The 19,143-nt window shown below is 59.8% G+C and overlaps 1 protein-coding gene across 1 annotated transcript in view; it reads right to left on the minus strand.

Annotated features, from left to right (window-relative positions):
• Positions 1–803: 803 nt before the first annotated feature.
• Positions 804–19,143, minus strand: part of EPHA8 (EPH receptor A8) — a 35,205-nt gene continuing 16,865 nt past the window's right edge. The window contains exons 4-17 of the mRNA XM_036093084.2: positions 16,671–16,826; positions 14,257–14,592; positions 10,088–10,212; positions 9,848–10,010; positions 8,520–8,613; positions 7,367–7,434; positions 6,362–6,526; positions 5,996–6,181; positions 5,615–5,676; positions 4,858–5,067; positions 3,881–4,030; positions 3,594–3,784; positions 2,986–3,159; positions 804–2,816 (exon numbers count right to left, since the gene is read on the minus strand). Coding sequence (XP_035948977.2) covers positions 2,702–2,816; positions 2,986–3,159; positions 3,594–3,784; positions 3,881–4,030; positions 4,858–5,067; positions 5,615–5,676; positions 5,996–6,181; positions 6,362–6,526; positions 7,367–7,434; positions 8,520–8,613; positions 9,848–10,010; positions 10,088–10,212; positions 14,257–14,592; positions 16,671–16,826 — 2,195 coding nt within the window. The 3' untranslated portion in view covers positions 804–2,701. The remainder of the gene's footprint in view (positions 2,817–2,985; positions 3,160–3,593; positions 3,785–3,880; positions 4,031–4,857; positions 5,068–5,614; positions 5,677–5,995; positions 6,182–6,361; positions 6,527–7,366; positions 7,435–8,519; positions 8,614–9,847; positions 10,011–10,087; positions 10,213–14,256; positions 14,593–16,670; positions 16,827–19,143) is intronic.

Below are 19,143 nucleotides of genomic sequence, written 5' to 3' on the forward strand. Positions count from 1 at the left end.
GGCATTATTAGTGAGACAATGAAGGGAACACAGTAAAATGCTTTCTTTCTCCTTGGTCTACGTTTCCAATTTGAGGGAGGTGCAGGAATGAAGATCCTTCCCTCAGCTTGATGAGCCGCTGGAGATCATTTGCTTGCTCATCAGTAGGATCCCCAGGGGCATCTTCCCCAAATGGACACAGTCGGGCTCTGCTCTGCCCCCAATGCCACTGCCCTGGCTCCTGCTGAGCGCCCTCCCCCAGAGCAGAGATGGGTCCTCAGCCCCTGATGTCACTATAGCACGTGCTTGCATCCCTCCCCTGCCCATGGCACCCAGGTCTCTCAACGGACCCGTTGGTCCCGAGGAAGTTGTTCCTATGAAATGCTCCTTCCTCATGTGTTCCTCCTCCAGAGGAGATCTTTCTTCCATAAGAGCACTTGAGGCAAGGGCGATGCTCGCTTGCAAGCAACCGTGCTCCAGTGCTAAGCACCATCCGCACATCTTGAAAGAGAGAATTTGGGGCCTGTGGGGGTGCTTCCTAGCAGAGCATGGGCTTTGGAGTTGGAAAAACCAGGGTCCTGGCTCAGCGTCCCCCAAACCTGACTTCAGGTGACTTGACCTCTGTAAGACTCAGCCTCCCCATATATAAAATTGGTGCATGAATCCTCTCTCCTGGGATAGATGAGAAGATCAGAGCAGAAAAAATGTATGGGATGCACACAGTAGGTGCACAGCATAGGCTGCTCTCTTACCAGGTGATGTTGAGGTTGAAAGGATGGGGAAAAAATGGGGACACAGGCAAAGGTGAGGCAGAATGAGGCAGAATTTATTCTCATTGTGGGCAAGTTCAAGACTCAGAATGAAGACCACAGAGAAGCAGATCCCTGGGACCCCAAGGGTACCTCACGCCCGGGGCAGGGGCCACACTTTTGCAAGTGCCGGGCCCTCCATGTCCACCCTGACTGTGAGGATCAGAGACCAGGAACTGGGTGAGAGTGGGGTGGGGGTGGGAGGCAGACAGGGTCCTCCCTGGATCGTGTCCTGACCATGTTTCCGACTTCCATAGGAAGGAAGAACAGCTCAGCTATATAGTAATATAATATATAGAGGTGTAGAGAGCTGGCCGCAGCACCTAGGCGGGGCTGAGACTCCCCAAATTATTGCAGGAGGAAGGGGGGGGCTCAGTGCTGGTGTCTCTGCGGAACAGCTGTGCTGGCTAGGGGGAGGGCTGGGCAGGGGGTGGGGAGCTGGGCTTGCCCCTCCCTCTGGGGCCGGCAGGGGGCACAAGGCATCCTGCCCAGTGGGGTTCCTTGGGCCCTGCCCACCAAGCTTCCCCTGGGATGGTGCTTTCTCACCCTGGGTGCTCTTTATGTGCTTTGAAGACCATTTTTGCATTGTCAGGAGTGAGGAAAAAATATTCTGGCATGGTAGAAAAAAGATATTTACATACCCTGGTGGGCCGTAAAGGGGAGGGTCAGTCTCAGGGTGGGGGAGCTTCCGAAGCCCCCTCTCACCCACAGCTGTCAGTGTGGGATGGTGTGTGGGGGAAAGAGCCCTGGGCTGGGAGGCAGGCGGCCTCAGCTCTAAAACTTGGTTGCTGTGTGACCTTGGACAAGGCACACCCCCTCTCTAGGTCTTGGTCTCCTCAGGTGGCACAAGAGGGGGTGGACGTGGGGCTGAAAATCTGGGATCTTATGGTCCCTGATCTTAGGATTGAGAAGGGAGGGGCGCAGGCCAGGGCTGGGCAGTGAGAGGTTGGCAGAAAGTCTTCCAAGTGAGGAGCCCTGGGACATGGAGGGGTATTGGGGCCCAGAGGGAAGTTCACGGCCCTGGCCGCTGACCAGGCAGCCAAGTCCAGCTGAGGGCATCTTGTGTACTCTACAGCGATGTCTACACAGTAGGCAGCCAGAGGGGCTGGCCAGGAACCCTGTTTTCCTGTGGAAGCAGCGGTGGGAGCCAGGTGGAGGCTGCAGGTGGCCCCCCACCTGCTAGAGGGAGGGCTCAGACCTGAGATAGAGCCGGGCGAGGGCTCACCCGGGCTGAAATGAGGGTGGGCCTGGTGCTGGTGCAGTTCCAAAGTGGCCCCTAATTCCAGCCTCCAGGTGTGGGGGGAGGTGGGCATGAGCCTCTCCCTAGTCCCTGTGGGTGCTGGGGCCTGGGCCCATACTCAGTGGGCAGCGTCACACTAAGTTCTGTGCTCACAGGCCTGTGACACATGTCCTCATTCATCCACGGTCACGCACGTGTGCCCCCCACCATAATGGAAAAGCATGCACGCCGTAAGCACACATCCGTGCTCGGACCTGATGGGTGGACACGCACACATGGTCACAAATGTTCACAAAGGCTCCCACGACCTCATGAAAACATCCCTACACACACACACACACACACACACACACACACACGCACATACACGCACACACGGAGGCAGGTGAGTGACGTCTCTGTCAGGCTCCGTGTCACTGAGGCCCCAGCCTCTGGGGAAGAGAAGCCCCTCCGCCCTGGGGGCAGATGTCGCAGCCAAGCTGGGCACCGAACGCCCCTTCCCAGGCAGCCTGACCCCTGCTAAGTCCAGGTCCTGCGGTGGAGATCTTGGCACCTGAGAGGAGGGACAGAGGCTTGGGGGGCTGCCTGACCCCCCGCCAACCCTGCAAGTCCCCTGATGGGCGACATGTCCCGGGTCTGCTTTAGTTGCTGCCCAGGCCCCAATGGCCTTGGGTCAGAGGTGCTGGCGGGGCCCCTGGGTGCTTGTCAGCTGGGCCCTCATGGTCTGGATGCTGCCCAGGATCTTCTTCTGGTGGCCCATGAGGGTGATGCCCAGCGCACGCACGTCCCTGTGAAGGAAGAGTGGTGCTGACCTGGTCGGCCTGGGAGGCCGGGAACCATGGGGCCAGGGTAGACCCATTCCCTGGAGCTTCCAACCTCCTCGGTGGCCCTGCCTCTGGTCCCCTGCCCTCCTCCCCTGTCCGCACCCCCAAGGGCCCCGCCCGACCCTTCACTCACTGAGCATTCATACGCAGCACCATGCCCAGGGAGGAGTACCCGCCGGCGGCGAAGTGGTCCCGGTAGCGGCCCATGCGGATGGAGTCCAGCCAGTCCCCCACGGTGAGGCCCCCGCCGCCACCCCCGCCCCCACGAAGGTCAAAGCAGCTCTGGGCAAAGGCAGGGGGCGGGCACCTGAGGCACAAGGGCCCTTGGTAAGTGGCCTGCCAGGGCCTCTGCCCTCCACAGGGACCCTGGGACTAGCCACCCTCAGCCTCCATGCAGGCTCGGTAGTGGGCAAAGGGTCTGACAGGCTAGCCCCAAGCCTGAAAAGCAGAGGGCTGAGGAAAGCTCAGGCAGGACCGGGTTGAGACCCAGGAAGCTCAGGGCTCAGGGGCCCAGGCAGGACAGGGCTCAGGGGCCCAGGAAGCTCAGGGCTCAGGGGCCCAGGTAAGGCAGGGGTCAGGGGTCCAGCCTTGACAAGGGTCAGGGGACAAGGCAGGTCAGGGCTTTGAGACCCCGGCTAGGTGTGGTCCCATTGTCAGGGCTGACACTAAGTCTGGGCCTTATCTGGGGAAATGCTGGGAGAGCAGCTGGGCTTGGGCAGAGCTGGGGTGGGCCCCAGGCACCTGTTGACAGTGGCAGTGGCCCTGAGACTCTCAGGGCTCTGGATGAGGGCATCGAGGACGCTGACGATCTGGGAAAAGCGAGGCCGCTGGGCCCTGTCCTTCTGCCAGCAGTCGAGCATGAGCTGGTGCAGGGCGCGGGGACAGCCCATGGGCGCGGGCAAGCGGTACCCCTCCTCCACGGAGCTGATGACCTGGGGTTGGGGGGGCAAGCACAATGCTGGGCTGGAGGCCGCCCGCCCCCTCTGACGTCCCATGTGGCCTCTGCCCAGCCAGGGTCCTGGACTCACGTCACGGTTTGTCATGTTCCAGTAGGGCCTCTCCCCGTAGGCCAGCACCTCCCACATGACCACACCGAAACTCCACACGTCGCTGGCCGAGGAGAAGGTCCGGAAAGCGATGGCCTCGGGGGCCGTCCAGCGGATCGGGATCTTGCCTCCCTGCAAGACACACACAAGTCCTGAGGGCTTCTCCCCAGCCCGAGGCGGGGAGCTGAGCGCTGGGTCAGGGCTGGGAACTGGGCAGCCCAGGAGCGGAGCCACGGCCTCCACCTGCCTAGAGCCCCTGTTCTGCTCGGGGGACCCGCACTCATGGCTGTTTTGAAGACTGAGCGAAGGAAGTGTGTGGCGTGCCTGGAACATAGTAGCTGCTCAGTAAGCGCCAGTTAGTTAACAGGCTGATGCCCCGACAAGGGACGAAGCCCGCGGGACACGGCTTGCTCATTATCTCACTGCTCTTCCTTCCTTTCCTTCTTGTTTGTTTCTGTTTTTGTCACAAAATCCTTTCTCTAAGGGAAACCTCGTCCAGATGCTCAGATGCTCGGATGCTCAGACCCCGAGGGAAGCTTCTCACTGAGGCAGGGTGGGCAGGCCCGAGCCCCGGCCCACTCAGCCTCCTGCCTTGAAGGTGGCCCCCAAGGCTTCTCTCGAGAAGCCCGCGTCTCTATGGAACAGGTTCTGCAGACACTAGTTTAGCCAATCCTTACAGACAGATGTGCAGTAGATTTGTGATTCAGACAGACACGGACCCTCCCAAAACCTCCCAGAGAGTGAGTGACAGTGGGGACCAGCCCTGGTGTCTCTCCAGGCTACCCAGTATACAGGCAAGGTGGGAAAGGGGGCTCCCAATTCCCAGAGGGGGAAACCGAGGTACAGAGAAGAGGTAGGACTTGCCCCAGGTTGAAGGCAACCCCAACATTTCCAGCTTCACTTCACTACGTGTGGGGGAGCCCTCCCCAGTCCCACTGGAAAGCGGGGGGACCACGCACCGTGGTGGTGTAGGCCGCGTCAGGGTCGTCCTCCAGCACCCGGGAGAGCCCGAAGTCGGACACCTTGCACACCAGGTTGCTGTCAACCAGGACGTTGCGGGCAGCCAGGTCTCGGTGGACGTAGCCCAGGTCCGAGAGGTAGCACATGCCAGCCCCCACGCCTCTGAGCATGCCCACCAGCTGCACGATGGTGAACTGCCCGTCGTGAGTCTGTAGGGGGACATGGCTGGGCTTCAGCAAGGCTCGCGCCGCTTGCAAAGTATCTTCACTTCTTATGAAGCACGTTCCTGTTTCAGCTCCTTCTCATGGTCTCGTTTACGCTCATAGCGACCCTGAGAGGGAGGTGGGGCTGTGATGACTTCTTACCCATTTTGCAGAAGGAGAAATGGAGGCCCAGAGAGGTGAAGCCCTGGGCCTGAACACTCAGCAAATAAATGACAGGGCGGGGGCTGGAGGCTAGCCATTTCCACCACACCCGCCATGCCTCCCAGCTGGCTGGGGCACTGGGTCTCCACGGAGGCACCCCTCTTAGCCTGTGTGCAGGGCAGAGGACCCCATGCTGCGGAGGGCCCTTCATGTGAAGGGGGGCTGCTAGGCAATTTGATTAAGACCCCTCCCTATTCCTCACTCCCCTACCCCAGGTCCATTGGGTCCAAGCTCCTGCGGGTGTTTGGAGGCCTGACGTTATCTCCCATCACCCAGACTGAACTTCCCTACCCCCTCCCAACCCACGGGGAAGGCAGGGTGGGGCACACACCCGCAGGAAGGCGTCCAGAGAGCCGTTCTCCATGTACTCGGTCACGATCATTGCCAGGCGGCCTGGGGAGGGGTAGAAGGAGGGGGTGGCTCTTGGTGGGGGATCAGGTCTGTTGATCAGAGACCCCAGGAACATGGCCCCTCTGTGAGCTGCCAAGAGGTGGGCCAGCACGGAGGGCTTCAGGGAGCCTAGGGTTCCCACTGGGGTCCCGGGCTCTGGCCCCCCTCCCCAACCAAGTCATCCGGGGACCTGAACCAGGGGGATGGAGGGGGGACAGGGGCAGGGCAGGGGCAGAGCACGGTGGTCCAGGGATGGACCCAGACTTCTGTCCTGGGGCAGGAGGGACCTTGTAGGGTGAGGCTGCTCTCGCCTGGCACCTACCACGGGTGACGACACCTTCCAGGCGGATGATATTGGGGTGGTCAAACTGACCCATGATGGACGCCTCACTCAGAAAGTCCCGCCGCTGTCTCTCGGTGTAGCCGGCTTTGAGGGTCTTGATGGCCACGGGCACGTCCCGCTGCCCCGGCACCTGCAGCCGCCCACAGCAGACTTCCCCGGACTCCCCTGTGGGCCCCGAGTGGGGCAGGCAAGGGACGGCTGTGGGACCCTCCGCTCTGCACCTGGACCCCGGCACTCCCCCCTTCCCCAGCGTGTGCTCCGTGATCCCCCCTCGCCCTGCCCTGGGCGCCCCTCCCCCAGGCACCCCTCTGTGCTGTCCCCACCTTCACAACCCCCAAGGCTCACCAGAGCCGATAATTTTCTCGATGTGGATCCTGGAGGCTTCAATCTCTTGGGTGAAACTGCGGCCCGCCCGGCCTGGCTCCTCATAATTGTGGGGTTCTGCATAGAACGGGGGCTCTGGGATCTTCCCCGGGGGGTGGTGCAGGGGCAGGAAGACAGGTGGGGGTGCTGAGGGGCCAGGAGAGAGGGCCATCAGTGGGACGCAGGAGACTGTCTCTCGCAGCATTCCGTGGGCCTGGGATAGGTCTGGGGTGGGGCGTGGAGGGTAAGGAGCGTCCCCAGGAAGCTCAGGTTGTGGGGGCAAACAGCAGGTGTCCAATACGTGCTTACCAAGTGAAAACGGGCTCTCTATGGAGGAGCTATGGGCTTTCTAGGGGACTTTGGGGTCTCCAGTGAGTTCTGAGCATATCTGTTGTTTTGGGGGGGTCACTTCTAGAGTCTTTAAGGTCTTTTTAAATTGCTCTGGGGTAGAAATGTAGCAAAAGCGTTTTCATCACAAACGCCAAATTTGATTGAAAGTAGTTCTTTAGAAAACTGCGTTGAGAAGGATTCTGAAGCTGCACGAAGCTCACTGAGAATCGGTACCATAATTAATACTAATGTCTACCACGGGCACAGACGTGAGGCACGGAGGTAGGCTCTCTCCTATTTGCCTCGTTTTCTGGGGTCTCTGCAGGGTCCTGGGAAAGCTCTCTGTAGCATGGGTTCTTATCCAAGAGAATATGACACGCCGCCTCCCAAACTGTAGGCAAAACTGTGTGTGAGTGCACAAATGTGTGCATTTCCCCGGGCAGAGGGTTTCTAGCATCCTTGCTGGGGTCTGCCCACCCAGTAAGGGTGAACAGCACTCTGCCTCTGAGGTCTCGGGGTTCTGACATCCTGCTATCTCCGGGGCTCTCGTCTTTTCCGTGGGCACCCTGCTCCTCCCCACCTGTCCCCTCCCCAGACCAGCGCCGGCTCCCACCACGACCTCCTCTCTGGCCCGTGTGCCTGGGCCCCTGCACTCACCCTGCCCATTCTGATACTGCATCTTCTCCTCGTCCGAGTCCTGGAAGGCCTTGCTGTAGCCGCAGTGCCTGTGGAGGGCAGCCCTAGCCTCAGCCCTGACCCCATTCGGGGACAGATCAGAACCCCTCCCTCCTAGGGGAGTCCCCGCCCTCAGGCTCTCAACCCGGCTGGATGGTGACATTTCTGACAATTGCAGTTTGCGAAGTCAAGTGCACTTGGCCCGCACAGCAGTCTACACACCATAAGCCCCATTTTACATGAAACCACCCTTGGCGGGTGGGGACAGGAGGCTTCCGGTATTTATAACACTGTGTGACCTTGGCCAGCCCCCTCCCTTCCCTGGGCCCGTGTCTCCATGTACAGGACGATGTTTCCAGGCCTCGCTGACTGGGCTCCTAAGCCCCCACGAGGCACAGCGTCCTGTCTCCACCTCTCTCTGGGATGGAGTGGGGGAGGGAGCGATGACTTTAGTTTTTACAGACCTGGGTTTCTGTCCCAGTTCTGACATCTACCTGGCAGAAGAGGTCTAACCTCTCTGACCCCAACTAGCTCACCTGCAAAGTGACACCAGAATGTCCGCATCACAGGATTAAATGAGGTGGAGGAGGTCACCTGGAGGGAGTCCCCGTGGGCCTGGCAGGTGGGTGGATGTGGTATGGCGTCAGGGAGGGAGAGTCTGGATGACAACGGGCTTTGGGGCTTGAGCGACCCCACGAACAGTGGTGCCATGTCCTGGGGGGAGGCTGTGGGAGGTGCAGGCCTGGGGGTGCCAGGAGCGGGTCCTCAGGGGAGAGGTCTGTGCTGGTGACAAAATGTCAGCATGACAGTGGGGTTCCTAGCCACGGGCCCTGGTAAGGTCACTCAGAAAAGATGGCCCCGGCTGAATAGGGAAGAGAGGAGGGTCCGGGACAAGCGTGGGGTCCTCCAGCCTTCCGAGGCTGTTTCGAGAAGAGGGGCTGGCAGGGATGGAGAAGGGCAGGGCATGGGGGCAAGACAAAAGTGTTTCACGGGGGAGGAAAGAAGAACAGGTATACCCGGAAGTGAACCCAGACCTAGGTGCAAGGGGACCACTGTCTTGGCGGGGCTTGGGACAGGCGGGAGACACGGGGCTCCAGAGGAGGGCCTTCGGGTGGCGGGGACCAGGACCACCCACCTCTTTTTGCAGATGAGCAGGAGCAGAAGCACGACCAGGCCCGTGATGAGCGTCAGGCAGATCCAGACAATGGTCCGGGTGTCGTAGCGGGGCCCTAGTAGGGGGAGAGCAGCGTGGGGGAACCGGCCTCTCAGGCCCAGGGATCTGGTGGCTCTCCCGGGTGGGCCCGGTGGGCAGCATCCTCAGCTGTGAGTCAACCCTGGGTCAGGGTCACAGGCCGCCTCCTCCTCTGCCCCCACCTTCCCCTCTACTAAGCTGCCCCTTCAGGACCCTGCTGCCGCAGGCTTCCCGGCTTCCCACCCTGGTGTCAGCACTTCCCGGGACTGTGTGAGCCCCAGAGAAGCTCTAGACTTCCCTGAGCCTGTGTTTTCCACCTGTAATGTGCCTGTCCTGCCTGTTGTTCGAACAGTAACAAAGCCAAATGTGCTGAGAGGTGCACGTTCCAGTCCCAATTACAAGAGATCCTAGTATTATCTTCAGTTTTTAGACAAGAACACTGAGGTTCAGAGACTTGGGGAACTTACTCAAGACCACACGGTAAATGGGATGGAGCCGGGCAGGATTCCGAGCTGGGCAGTCTCAACAAGGTGTCAGACCTCAGAGCACTTGAGACACACCATCAACTCGGCCCTGAACCTTTCAATCCTAGCACCACACCCTGGAGCGTGCCCCAGTATAGAGAGCGTAGAGAAGACTCCAAGAAGCTGGAGATGGGGGCAGGGCATTCCCAAGCTTGAATGTGCCTCAGAATCACCCTGAGGCCTTGATAAAACCTGAATTATTGGGCCCCCACTCCAGGGTTTCTGATTCAGAAGGTCTGGGGTAGGGCCTGAGAATCAGCATTTCCAAAACCTCCCAGGTGCTGCTGCTGGTCCCAGCCCGTGCTGTGAGAACCACTGTTCTGGAGCCTGGGGGCAGGAGGAGACTGGGGAAGGGGCACGGAATTTGTCCCCAGACTGACCAGGTTCAAATCCTGCTCTGCTGGGTGACCTTGGCCAATTCACTTTACTGCTCTGGTCCTCGTTTTCCTCATCTGTGAAATGGGGATGTGGATAATGGCAACTCACTGGAGGGTCTCTAGGACAAGTATAAGTGATCTTGGCAAAGGGCACCATGATGCCGGCCAGACTCACTGATAACTCAGCGACAGCCAAGTGTTTGGTGGGCCGTCCCTGGCTCCGTCACCTTGGGCAAGTCACCTCCCTTCTCTGAGCCTCAGTGTTTCACCTGTAAAAATGCCACTCCAGCACAGGCACCAGCTTGGCCACCAGGGCCCCCGGCACCTGGCCTGGCCCGGCTCCCTTGCCCTCCCCACTCCCCGCACTCACGGGGTTTCCCGGTCTCCACCTCCATGGCCTGGCTGAAGCGGCCGCAGCCGGCGGACGTGCGGGCTCGGACCTGGAACATGTAGCGGGTGCCCGGCTTGAGGCCCGAGACGGTGGCCCTGGTGGTGACAGCCTTGAGGGTGGAGTAGCTCTGCATCTCCTTGTCCTGCCCAGGAGAGGGGTGGTCAGCCCAGGGTCCTCCCGCCTGCTTCCCCTCCCCCTTCTGCCCTTCCCCGCTGGTACCTTCTCATAGTACTTGATCTCGTACTCCAGGATGATGCCATTGGGCTGCTCTGGTTCCTGCCACAGCAGGGAGACGCTGGTCTGCCCGGCCCGCTCCTGGCGGATCACCACCACCTGGGACGGGGCTAGGGGACGGAGGCCAGCCGCCATCAGATGGGTGCATCGGGGATAACGGAGACTGGTCTCTGTCCCAGGGATGCTGGCTTGGGCCGTGCTCACCTTGCCAACTGTCCTGCCCCCCCCTGCCCCCCATCCAGGGGAGCCAGCACCCTCCAATCCTCCTAGCAAATCATCGGCGGCCGCTCTGGTTGCCCCCCTGGGGGCGGCACAGCCTGGCTCTGCTCTAGGATGCTGGGGCTACCCTGACCCAGACGAGGCCCGGCTCCCCCAACTTTCACTGCCTCCTCCTTCTCGCTGGCCAGGCCCATCCCCTGGAAGAATGCTGGACCCCCCGCCCCCAGCCCCCGTCAAGCAGACACTCTCGCCGCCCTGGGGCCCCATCACCGGATGTCTCTATCACCAAGGGCCTGGGGTGGGACAGGCTCTCAGGAGTACCTGAGGAAGAGGAAGGAGAGGGGAAGAAGGAAGGACCCCACGTCCTCACTGCCTGGGTTTGGAGGGTAGGATGGCAGCAGCTCTGATACTCGGGGAAAGGCCATGAGCTGGGCACACCTGAGCCCCAGGATTCCTGTGTCACACCAGGTCACCCGTTCACCCCCTCACACAGTGACTAAGTCACCCATTCCCTCCTTCCCTCCTGCGTTCACTGCCCCTACTCCCGAGGTGAGTCTGCTGGAAAGTGCCAGATATAGCTGGGTGCAGCCAGGCTGACTCTCTGCCCAACACCTCCCCTGTCCCCCTATCTGGGCATCCTGTCCCCCCCTGCACCCCCCACACACCTGGAGCTCCCTGAAGGCAGGGGCTACACAGGGTAGGTGCCCACCAAATGTTGCTGGGTGACTTTGATGTGAAAAAGAAAGAAGTAACTCCAGAGTTAAGTTGGAGTGTGTGGTACCGGGCCCCCATGAGCCTGGGCATTGGGCCTGGGTCACAACCCGGCCTCCTCTGGCTGGCTGGCTGGGACCGTGACTGTCTGGGGTGGCAGTTTCCCCATCCAGAAACGGAAGCCAGCAGCGCCACCTGCCCGGAGGTGAGGATCAGATACTGCCAGCAGCATGTGGGTGCCCCTTAAAAAACAAAGAACTTCCAAGGCAAGAGGTGCCCTGTGAGGGGACCGGAGCACAGAGGTGGGAGGGAAACAGGGTGGGGGCACCAGAGCGGCTCCAAGGAGGAGATGGCTGTAGAGAAGGGGGACAGAGAGGAGGAGAGGGGAGGAAGAGGAAGAGGGGAGGGGGAGGGGAAGGAGAGGGGAGGCCCTGCAGTCCCTGAGGCCAGACCTCACCCATTTGCTCAGGGCTGTTGTCTGCCCCAGGCCCCCCCAGAATTCCTGAATGCCTTCCACATGCATTGTGGTCCACTAGGACCTGGGGATCCATAGTGAGCAAGGCAGCCCTCAAGGAGCTTATGATCTATAGAGAGACAGAAAGTAAATAAGAAAACGAATCGATACGTAATCACAGGAGGGACAGGAAAAAGGCACGGTGTGTGATGGAGCAGACCTTGTATGCATAGAAGGCTGGGGGAAACGGGGCCATTTTAGCCGGGGTGGTCAGGGTGGGCCTCCCCAAGGCAGGATGACAGTGGAACCGAGGACTGAAGGAACCAGCCACCCAACATCACAGAGAGGAGCCTGTCACTCTGACGGAAAAGGCCAAGGCACGGAAGGGCTCGGTGGCTCCAAGAGATGGACAGAGGGACGAGAGGCCGGTGTGGATGCAAGGGAGGGAGCCAGGCGAAAGTAGGTGGGTGAGGCTGGAGAGGTGGGCAGGGTGGGTGGTATGGGTGCGCCCTGGCCTGGCCCTGGGAGGGTCTCAGTGGGATCTGAGCTCAGGCTGAAGCTGGTAAAGGGCTCACGTGTGACCAGACCTCACTTACACTTTTAAAGCTCATTCAGGAGGTGGTGTGGGACGGCATCATGGGGCGAGGGGGAGCGGGCTCCTGGGGTTGTCCAGACAACACAGGATGGGGGTGGGGATGTGCTGTGGACTGGACTGTGTCCCCTCCCCAAATTCATACATTGAAGCCCTAACCCCCAACTTGATAGTATTTGTCATCATGGCCTTAGGGGGATTATTAGGTGTAGATGGGGTCATGCAGGCGAGGTCCTCCCTGTGGGATTAGTGCCTTTATTAGAAGAGACACCGGACTTCTCTCTTTCTCTGCCTTGTGAGGACACAGCCAGAAGGCAGGAAGAGGGTTCTCACTAGAAACCAAATTGGCCAGCACCTTGATCTTGGACCTCCAGCCTCAAGAACTGTGATCAATACATTTCTGTGGTTTAAGCCCCCAACCTATGGTATTTTGTTATGGCAGCCTGAGCTCAGAGAGATGGATCGGAAGGAGGCTGAAGCGGAGATGGTCACCTGGAGGGAGGCCCAGTGAGCCTGGCAGGTGGGTGGACGTGGTACGGAGACAGGGAGGGAGAGTCCGGATGACAATGCGCTTTGGGGCTTGAGTGACCCCATGAACAGTGGTGCCATGTCCTGGGGCAGGGCCTGTGGGAGGTGCAGGTCTGGGGGTGCCGGGGGCTGGTCCTCAGGGGAGAGGTCTGTGCTGGTGACAAAATGTCAGCATGACAGTGGGGTTCCTAGCCATGGGCCCTGGTAAGGTCACTCAGAAAAGATGGCCCCGGCTGAATAGGGAAGAGAGGAGGGTCCGGGACAAGCGTGGGGTCCTCCAGCCTTCCGAGGCTGTTTCAAGAAGAGGGGCTGGCAGGGATGGAGAAGGGCAGGGCATGGGGGCAAGACAAAAGTGTTCCACGAGGGAGGAAAGACCAGGGAGAGAAGTCCCCACTGCATGTGGCCAGGTGGGGACACTGAGCTTCAGTGGACAGCTGGAGAAATGCGCCTGACTGGAGCTGCCTGAAGAGGCTCACAGAGAGAGGACGCAGAGAAGGCCACACAGACAGCTCTTTCAGGAAGGTTCCCTGGGAAGAGAATGGGTCTGGTGGCTAGAAGGGAGCATGCCTTCAAGGGAGGGTTTTTCTCTCCATGATGAAGCATACTGATGGTGTCAGAAATGGTGGTGGGCTCTGGGGCTCCCCCTTCCCCCCGCCAGCCAGCCACCCGCACCCGTCTCCCTGGAGACCAGTGGGCAAGGGCACGGCCACAAGCACCAGACACACAGGCCTATTCCCACCGTGTCACCAGCCCCGGGGACAAGGCTGCGCACTCTGTGGGTGCCCTACAAACGCTGGCCGGATGAGAGTCCCTTGAGTAGGTGAAGCCCTGGCATCAGAGAGGGGGTGCCCTGGGCTCACAGTCGGGAGGCCCCTTTCACTTGGGGGCGAGACAGACCTGGGTTCGAATCCCAACTCTGCTACTTCCTACATGGTGACACAGAGCCTTGGTCTCCTCCTCGGTGACATGGTGAGGTTTCTGTTGGGCCAGGGACGGGGTGAGGGCCACAGCAGTCCTAGACGTGTGCTGGGGTGGCTGTTGATGGCGAAGCTGCCGTGGGCTGGTGGGCTCTTGGGTCGGGCCGTCACTTGACAGGCAGGACCCACCAGAATTGGGAAAGAGAGGGGCTCCAGGGGCTGAACTCAGCCCAACAACTGGCTAGGAACCCAGAGATAAATGGCTATTGTCCAAACCAGTGCAACTAAATCCATCCCAGGGGCAGCAGTGGCAGGTGTTCTGGAAAATGATAATCGGAGTGATTTTATTTTTTAATGACATTTATGGAGCAGGTACCTTGCGCCAGGTGCCGGGCTAAGCATTTTCATTTCTCTCACTTAAGCTTCATCCTGGTACCCGAGGCAGGTACTATTATTGCCATTGCACCAGGGAAGAAACAGAGGCAGAGAGAAAGTTCTGGAACCTACGAATGCCGGGCCGGCCTGTCTCTGACCTGGTTGGCTTCCTCCCACCTACAGGATATGTTCTACTCTTCTAAGGGCGTGGAGAGCCTGGAGCTCCGAGTCCTGGGGAGGAAGGCAGGGCCAGGGGAGACAGGCCCTCGCCCGGAAGGCCACAGCGAGCCCGTGGTAGCACTCGATCCCGCCAGGGCCAGGAGCCGGGGCAGCTGCGGGACAGAGCCTCTCCGCCTACCTGCCTGGTTCGTGGTGATGTTGACGACAGCCGCCCGGCGGGGCTCGGGGCTCAGGTCGGACACACCGTTGACGGCCTCGATCCAGAAGGAGTAGTTCATGTGGGCCAGCAGGTTGGCCACCATCAGACTGGCCCGCACCAGGCTTGTCTGCCGCGGCACGAAGCGGGGGCCGCCCCCGCAGGTCTCGCAGTGGCCCAGCGCCCAAGGGCAGCGGCGGCACACTGCGTTGTATGTGATGTCGTTGCGGCCGCCTGGATCCAGGGGAGGGGCCCATTCCAGGGTCACGGATGTGCCGTTCACACTGGAGATCAGATTCACCGGTGCTGAGGGTGGCCCTGGGGAGCAGAGAGTGACTGGTGGCAGCGGAGGGCATTTATCTGGGCTGGTCCAGCCCCAACCCCCCATCAGGCCAGGGGAGGGCTGGGACTCCCCCGTGATATTTTCGGGGGTTCCTCAAGGGTAAGGTCATGGCCTTCCCCAGCCTCTGAGAGCTCCCTAACGGCAGAGGTAGCATCAGACTGGACCACAGGGTCAGGTCTGTGTCCAGAAAGCTAAGCCCTTGCCCCTCACCATCCCACTGCCGGACCACGGGGATCCCGGGTTTGTGTTTCCCAGTTTCCATCCAGAGCAGGGTGAGAGACTGACAACCCTGGGGGGTGCCCACAGCAGCTACCCTGGGTGTGAAAGGCCCCTGCCATTTGCGATCCACACTGCACTCCTTAACCCCTGTACTGGGTTTACTGGGCACATCATTGAGTACTGCTGTGGAGAGCAGTGGAGGCGCCGGGCAGCCCAGCGGGGTCTCCGCAGAAGGGTGAGCCCACCCCCACGGGAGCCCCAGTCTGGGCAGTGCAGAGATTCTGGAGAGCTGGGGCTGGGGGCTGGGGTAGGCTCCTGGGGGTGGGGATTTGAGTCTGGAGGACATGGGAGGCTGTGGGGAGCCCTGGGATTTAGAATTTCAGTTCTCAGCACCCCAGGCAGGGACTCTTAGATCTTAAGAAAATAGAAGGGAAGAATCTCAGAATCATAGAGAATCATAGAATCTGAAGGATATGGAATACTAAAAGCCTAGTCTTCTGCAGTCTTAAGATTTCCAGAACCTGAGGGCACTGAATTGCGGATTTGGAGGAAAACTGGAGTCGCTGAGTACAAGTGTCCATGACCTAGAGCGGGGCTCACGTTGCCTGCGAAGCCCACAGTAGTCACCATGTCACTCAGCCACCCTTTCTGCCCTGGCAGGTCCCACATGGGGTAAATGCATGGGTCTGGACAGAAGAGGGGAGGGAGGGAAGGAGACTGTGTGTGTGTGTGTGTGTGTGTGTGCGCACGCGTGCACACACACTCTCACCTGCCATGTACAGGGAGCCTGGGGGCTCGGCGTGATGGAGGTGGGGGGAGAGGGAGGTTGGGGACTGAGGCTGGGATGGACTGGGGGGCAGAACAGGTCAGAACCGTGAGAAGCGCCCGTCACCCCACCCCAAGAGACCGGGGTTGGCAGATGGGGTGGGCTGAGCTGAGATGGGAGTGTGAGAGGCCCCTTCAGGCCCCGTGAGCAGGACACCGCGACAGTCGCGCAGCCCGGCAGGCACGTGCCAGAGCCCCTCGGAGTCCCCTCAGGTACACAGGGCGCGAGCACATGCGAGCACACTTCTCCAGGCCCACACGCCTCCCTGCAGGGCCAGCTGTCCACACGCAGAACCCACAAGGCACATTCAATCAAGCTCTACGGGGACTCGGAGCTCCAGGGACCCAGAGGTGCACACACCCCCCTAACAATCCTTTACACCCACATGGGCACAAGACTCCGACGTTCACACTCGAGCCTACGCACACTACGCAGGCATCTTCTATGGGAGCAGCTGCCGACACAGACGCACGTGTCATCCTCACTGCAGGTGTCCCAGGGCACACACACAGCCCGACACACGCACGCCCTCATCCAAGCAGGCAGCCACGCATATTCCTGATACACACCCATGCATGCACAGCCCCCCACACACTAAGGCAGCTCTGAACGGTCCATCGGGGATGACAGCGATCGGGGGGCTCCTCTGGCTTGCCCACCCCAGCTCCCGGGACATCAGTATCACTGCCGGGCCAGGAGACGACCAAAGCCTCCTCTCATCTGCCCTCTGAAGCAGAGAGGAAAGACAGAGGGAAGGAAGGAAAGATGTCCCTGGAGAGGTGACAGGTGATATAGGACAGGAGGTAGGGACCCCCTCCCAGAGAGGTCAAGGCCACCCCTGAGGAGTCAGAGTTAGAGTCACCCCCCCAACCCTACATAGGCCCCTGGTCCAAGACAGCCACCCGTCCCTGCCTCACCCCCAGAGCACTGGCTCCCTGGAGTCCTGGAAGCATGGGGTCCTGGCCCGGTCTTGGTCTCCAGGATTTTGGGGCTCAGGGCGGTACTCACGGGTGCAGGCTGCAGATGGTGGGTCCAGGGCTGCGCGGTAGTAGCTGAGGTCACAGCGGCAGGTCTGGGCAGCGGGGGCTGCAGAGTGGCTGTGGGGAGGGCAGCGGGCGCAGAGCTGGTCCCCAGGGGCCGACTTGTAGAAGCCCAGCTCACAGGCTGCGGGGGACAAGGCGGCTTCAGAGGAGTCAGCCGGGCCGCCCTGGCCAGCCCCGGGACAGCTCTCACTCTGACCCAGGACTTCCAGAGGGATCTCCCAAGGGACATGGGTGCAGACCCTGAGCATCACCTCATTGGCAGATGGAGGGACTGAAGCACAGAGAGGGCCTGTGACTTACAGAGGGTTGCACAGCTAGTGGGGGACAGAGCTGAGGCGAGTCCCAGCCCCGAAGTCGGCCCAGGAAAGAGCCTCTTCAAACCAGAGTCACATCTCCTCCAGTGGCCCTTCCTGCCCAGGCCCGTCTCCAGCCTCAATCTGTCCATCACAGGACCCCGGTCCCTGAGTGAGACACTGCCTCGGATGTGGGGGTCAAGAGGCTAAGCACCCAAGGGTTGTGACTTGGGGAGAAACGAAAGCTGGAAGGGAATGGGGTGGGTGGCAATGTGACCGGATAAGAGACCCAGGTGATGAGACCCCCATAAAAGTACAGATTCCAGGCCCCACCACGGCCACCTGGTTAGAAGAGCCAGGCGTGGGGCGTGGGACTCTCTTTTCCAAGCTCCCAAAGCAATGACTACCCGGAATCTCAGGTTCCCGCCCCTCCCAGAGCCTGCGTCACTGTTACCGTGACAGGGACACACCTGTCCTGTATGTGACCCTCTCCCCAGCCCCCGCCACACCTGCATCATCTCTCACCTGGATGCCCCAGCCTCCAGCCTTGCCTCCCCAGCCCCGCCTGCCGGCCTGACTGCCGTTCATTCAAAGCAGCATTCATGAGCGCCCACTCTGTGCCAGGCACTTATCCGGGTGCCAGAGACACAGCCATGAACAAGATCGACATGGTCTCTGCCCTCGGGGACTCAGCCTCTTTGAGGGAGAGACATACAGTAAATGAGGCTGTGATCATTTCCAGGAAGGAAATGAAGCGGGTGATGTGGCAAAGGGTGAGTGCTGGGAGGAGCTACCTTCCTGGAGAAGGAAATGATATTTGAGTCTTGTCTAAACAATAAGAACAAGTCAGCCTTGCAGGGAGTGGAGACTTTCTAGGTTGAGGAACTCCCTAAAATGATGCCTGGGTCCATCACTGCCAGTTCAAACCCTCACGGGCCCCCCAGGGCCTGAAGAGCAATGCCCGGCATTCGAAGCCCTCCTGCAGCCTCCTCCAGGGTCACCGCTCCCTCCCCACCTACAGGCCGAACTAAAGGACTGGCCATTCCCCACATCCAGCAGTTTGCTTCCTGCCTCAGGGCCTTTGCATGTACTGTGCCTTCTTCCTGGGATGGCTTATCCCTTTGGTCAACCTGTTGAACTCTTCCAAGATTCATTTTAATTGTCCCTTTGAACGAAGCCTTTCTCTACACCTACACACACACACACACACACACACACACACACGCACGGAGGAACAGAGAGGCCACCGCTCCCTGCCCTAATTCTGCAGCCCCTGCTCAGGACCACCACCTATCACACTATGGCTATACTGTTTTATCTGTATGTCTGACTCACCTCCTAAACCAGAGGTGTTTGGGGGCAGCTCCTTGTGAATAAGGGCAGAGCTGCCTTATTCATCTCAACGTTCCTAGTGTCTGGCTCAGAGCAGAAGCTGTCAGCACTTGTAGGAGTTTTCAAGGTGAGCTAATCCTCCCATTATCTGCTCTGGACAGAGCGCGAACCCGGGAGTTCAGGAGGACCGAATGCCACCCAGCCGGGCGGCTTCCGGCTGCACCATGGACCTGACCTCCTTTGCAACAGGGACCACTGGGCAGTTTATGGGATTTCTATCCATTAAGTCCCATTCTGGAAAACTTGGTGCTTGAGAGAAGCTTCGCTTGAAAAGATGTCATGTCGTTTAAAAAAAAGAATCTCTTTATTATAATAGCTAAAATCAAGTTGATTTGTAAAATTCTCCCAGCTCGAGAGAAAACCTGGAACCAGGAGGAATGACTCTGCCCTCACGTTTGCGTCACAGACTCAGAGGCCGCAGAGCCGACGGGGCCTACAGGCTAGAGAGCTGAAGGAAATGTGCCTCCACTTTGAGACTTCTTCCTTCCCACCTGGAGAGACCCCAAGACGTCTCGGGCCTGACAGGGGGCTGGGAGCTCGGGGTTGTAGGGCTCCAAGCTGACGCACTATGATCTCACCTCCTCCTCCCAGAAGCCCCCCCCAGGAGACAGAGTCCTGGGGCAAGCGGAAGAGCCTTCCTCGGGGCCTAGGAAATCGGGCTTTGCACTTCATCAGCAAATATTTCTTCAACCCGTTGTTGAGCTGAATGACAGTAATCCTCACTGTCATGATCAGATCCAGGTCGATTAGCAT

Source organism: Halichoerus grypus, chromosome 5 (genome assembly GCF_964656455.1).
Source record: "Halichoerus grypus chromosome 5, mHalGry1.hap1.1, whole genome shotgun sequence".
NCBI lineage: Eukaryota > Metazoa > Chordata > Mammalia > Carnivora > Phocidae > Halichoerus > Halichoerus grypus.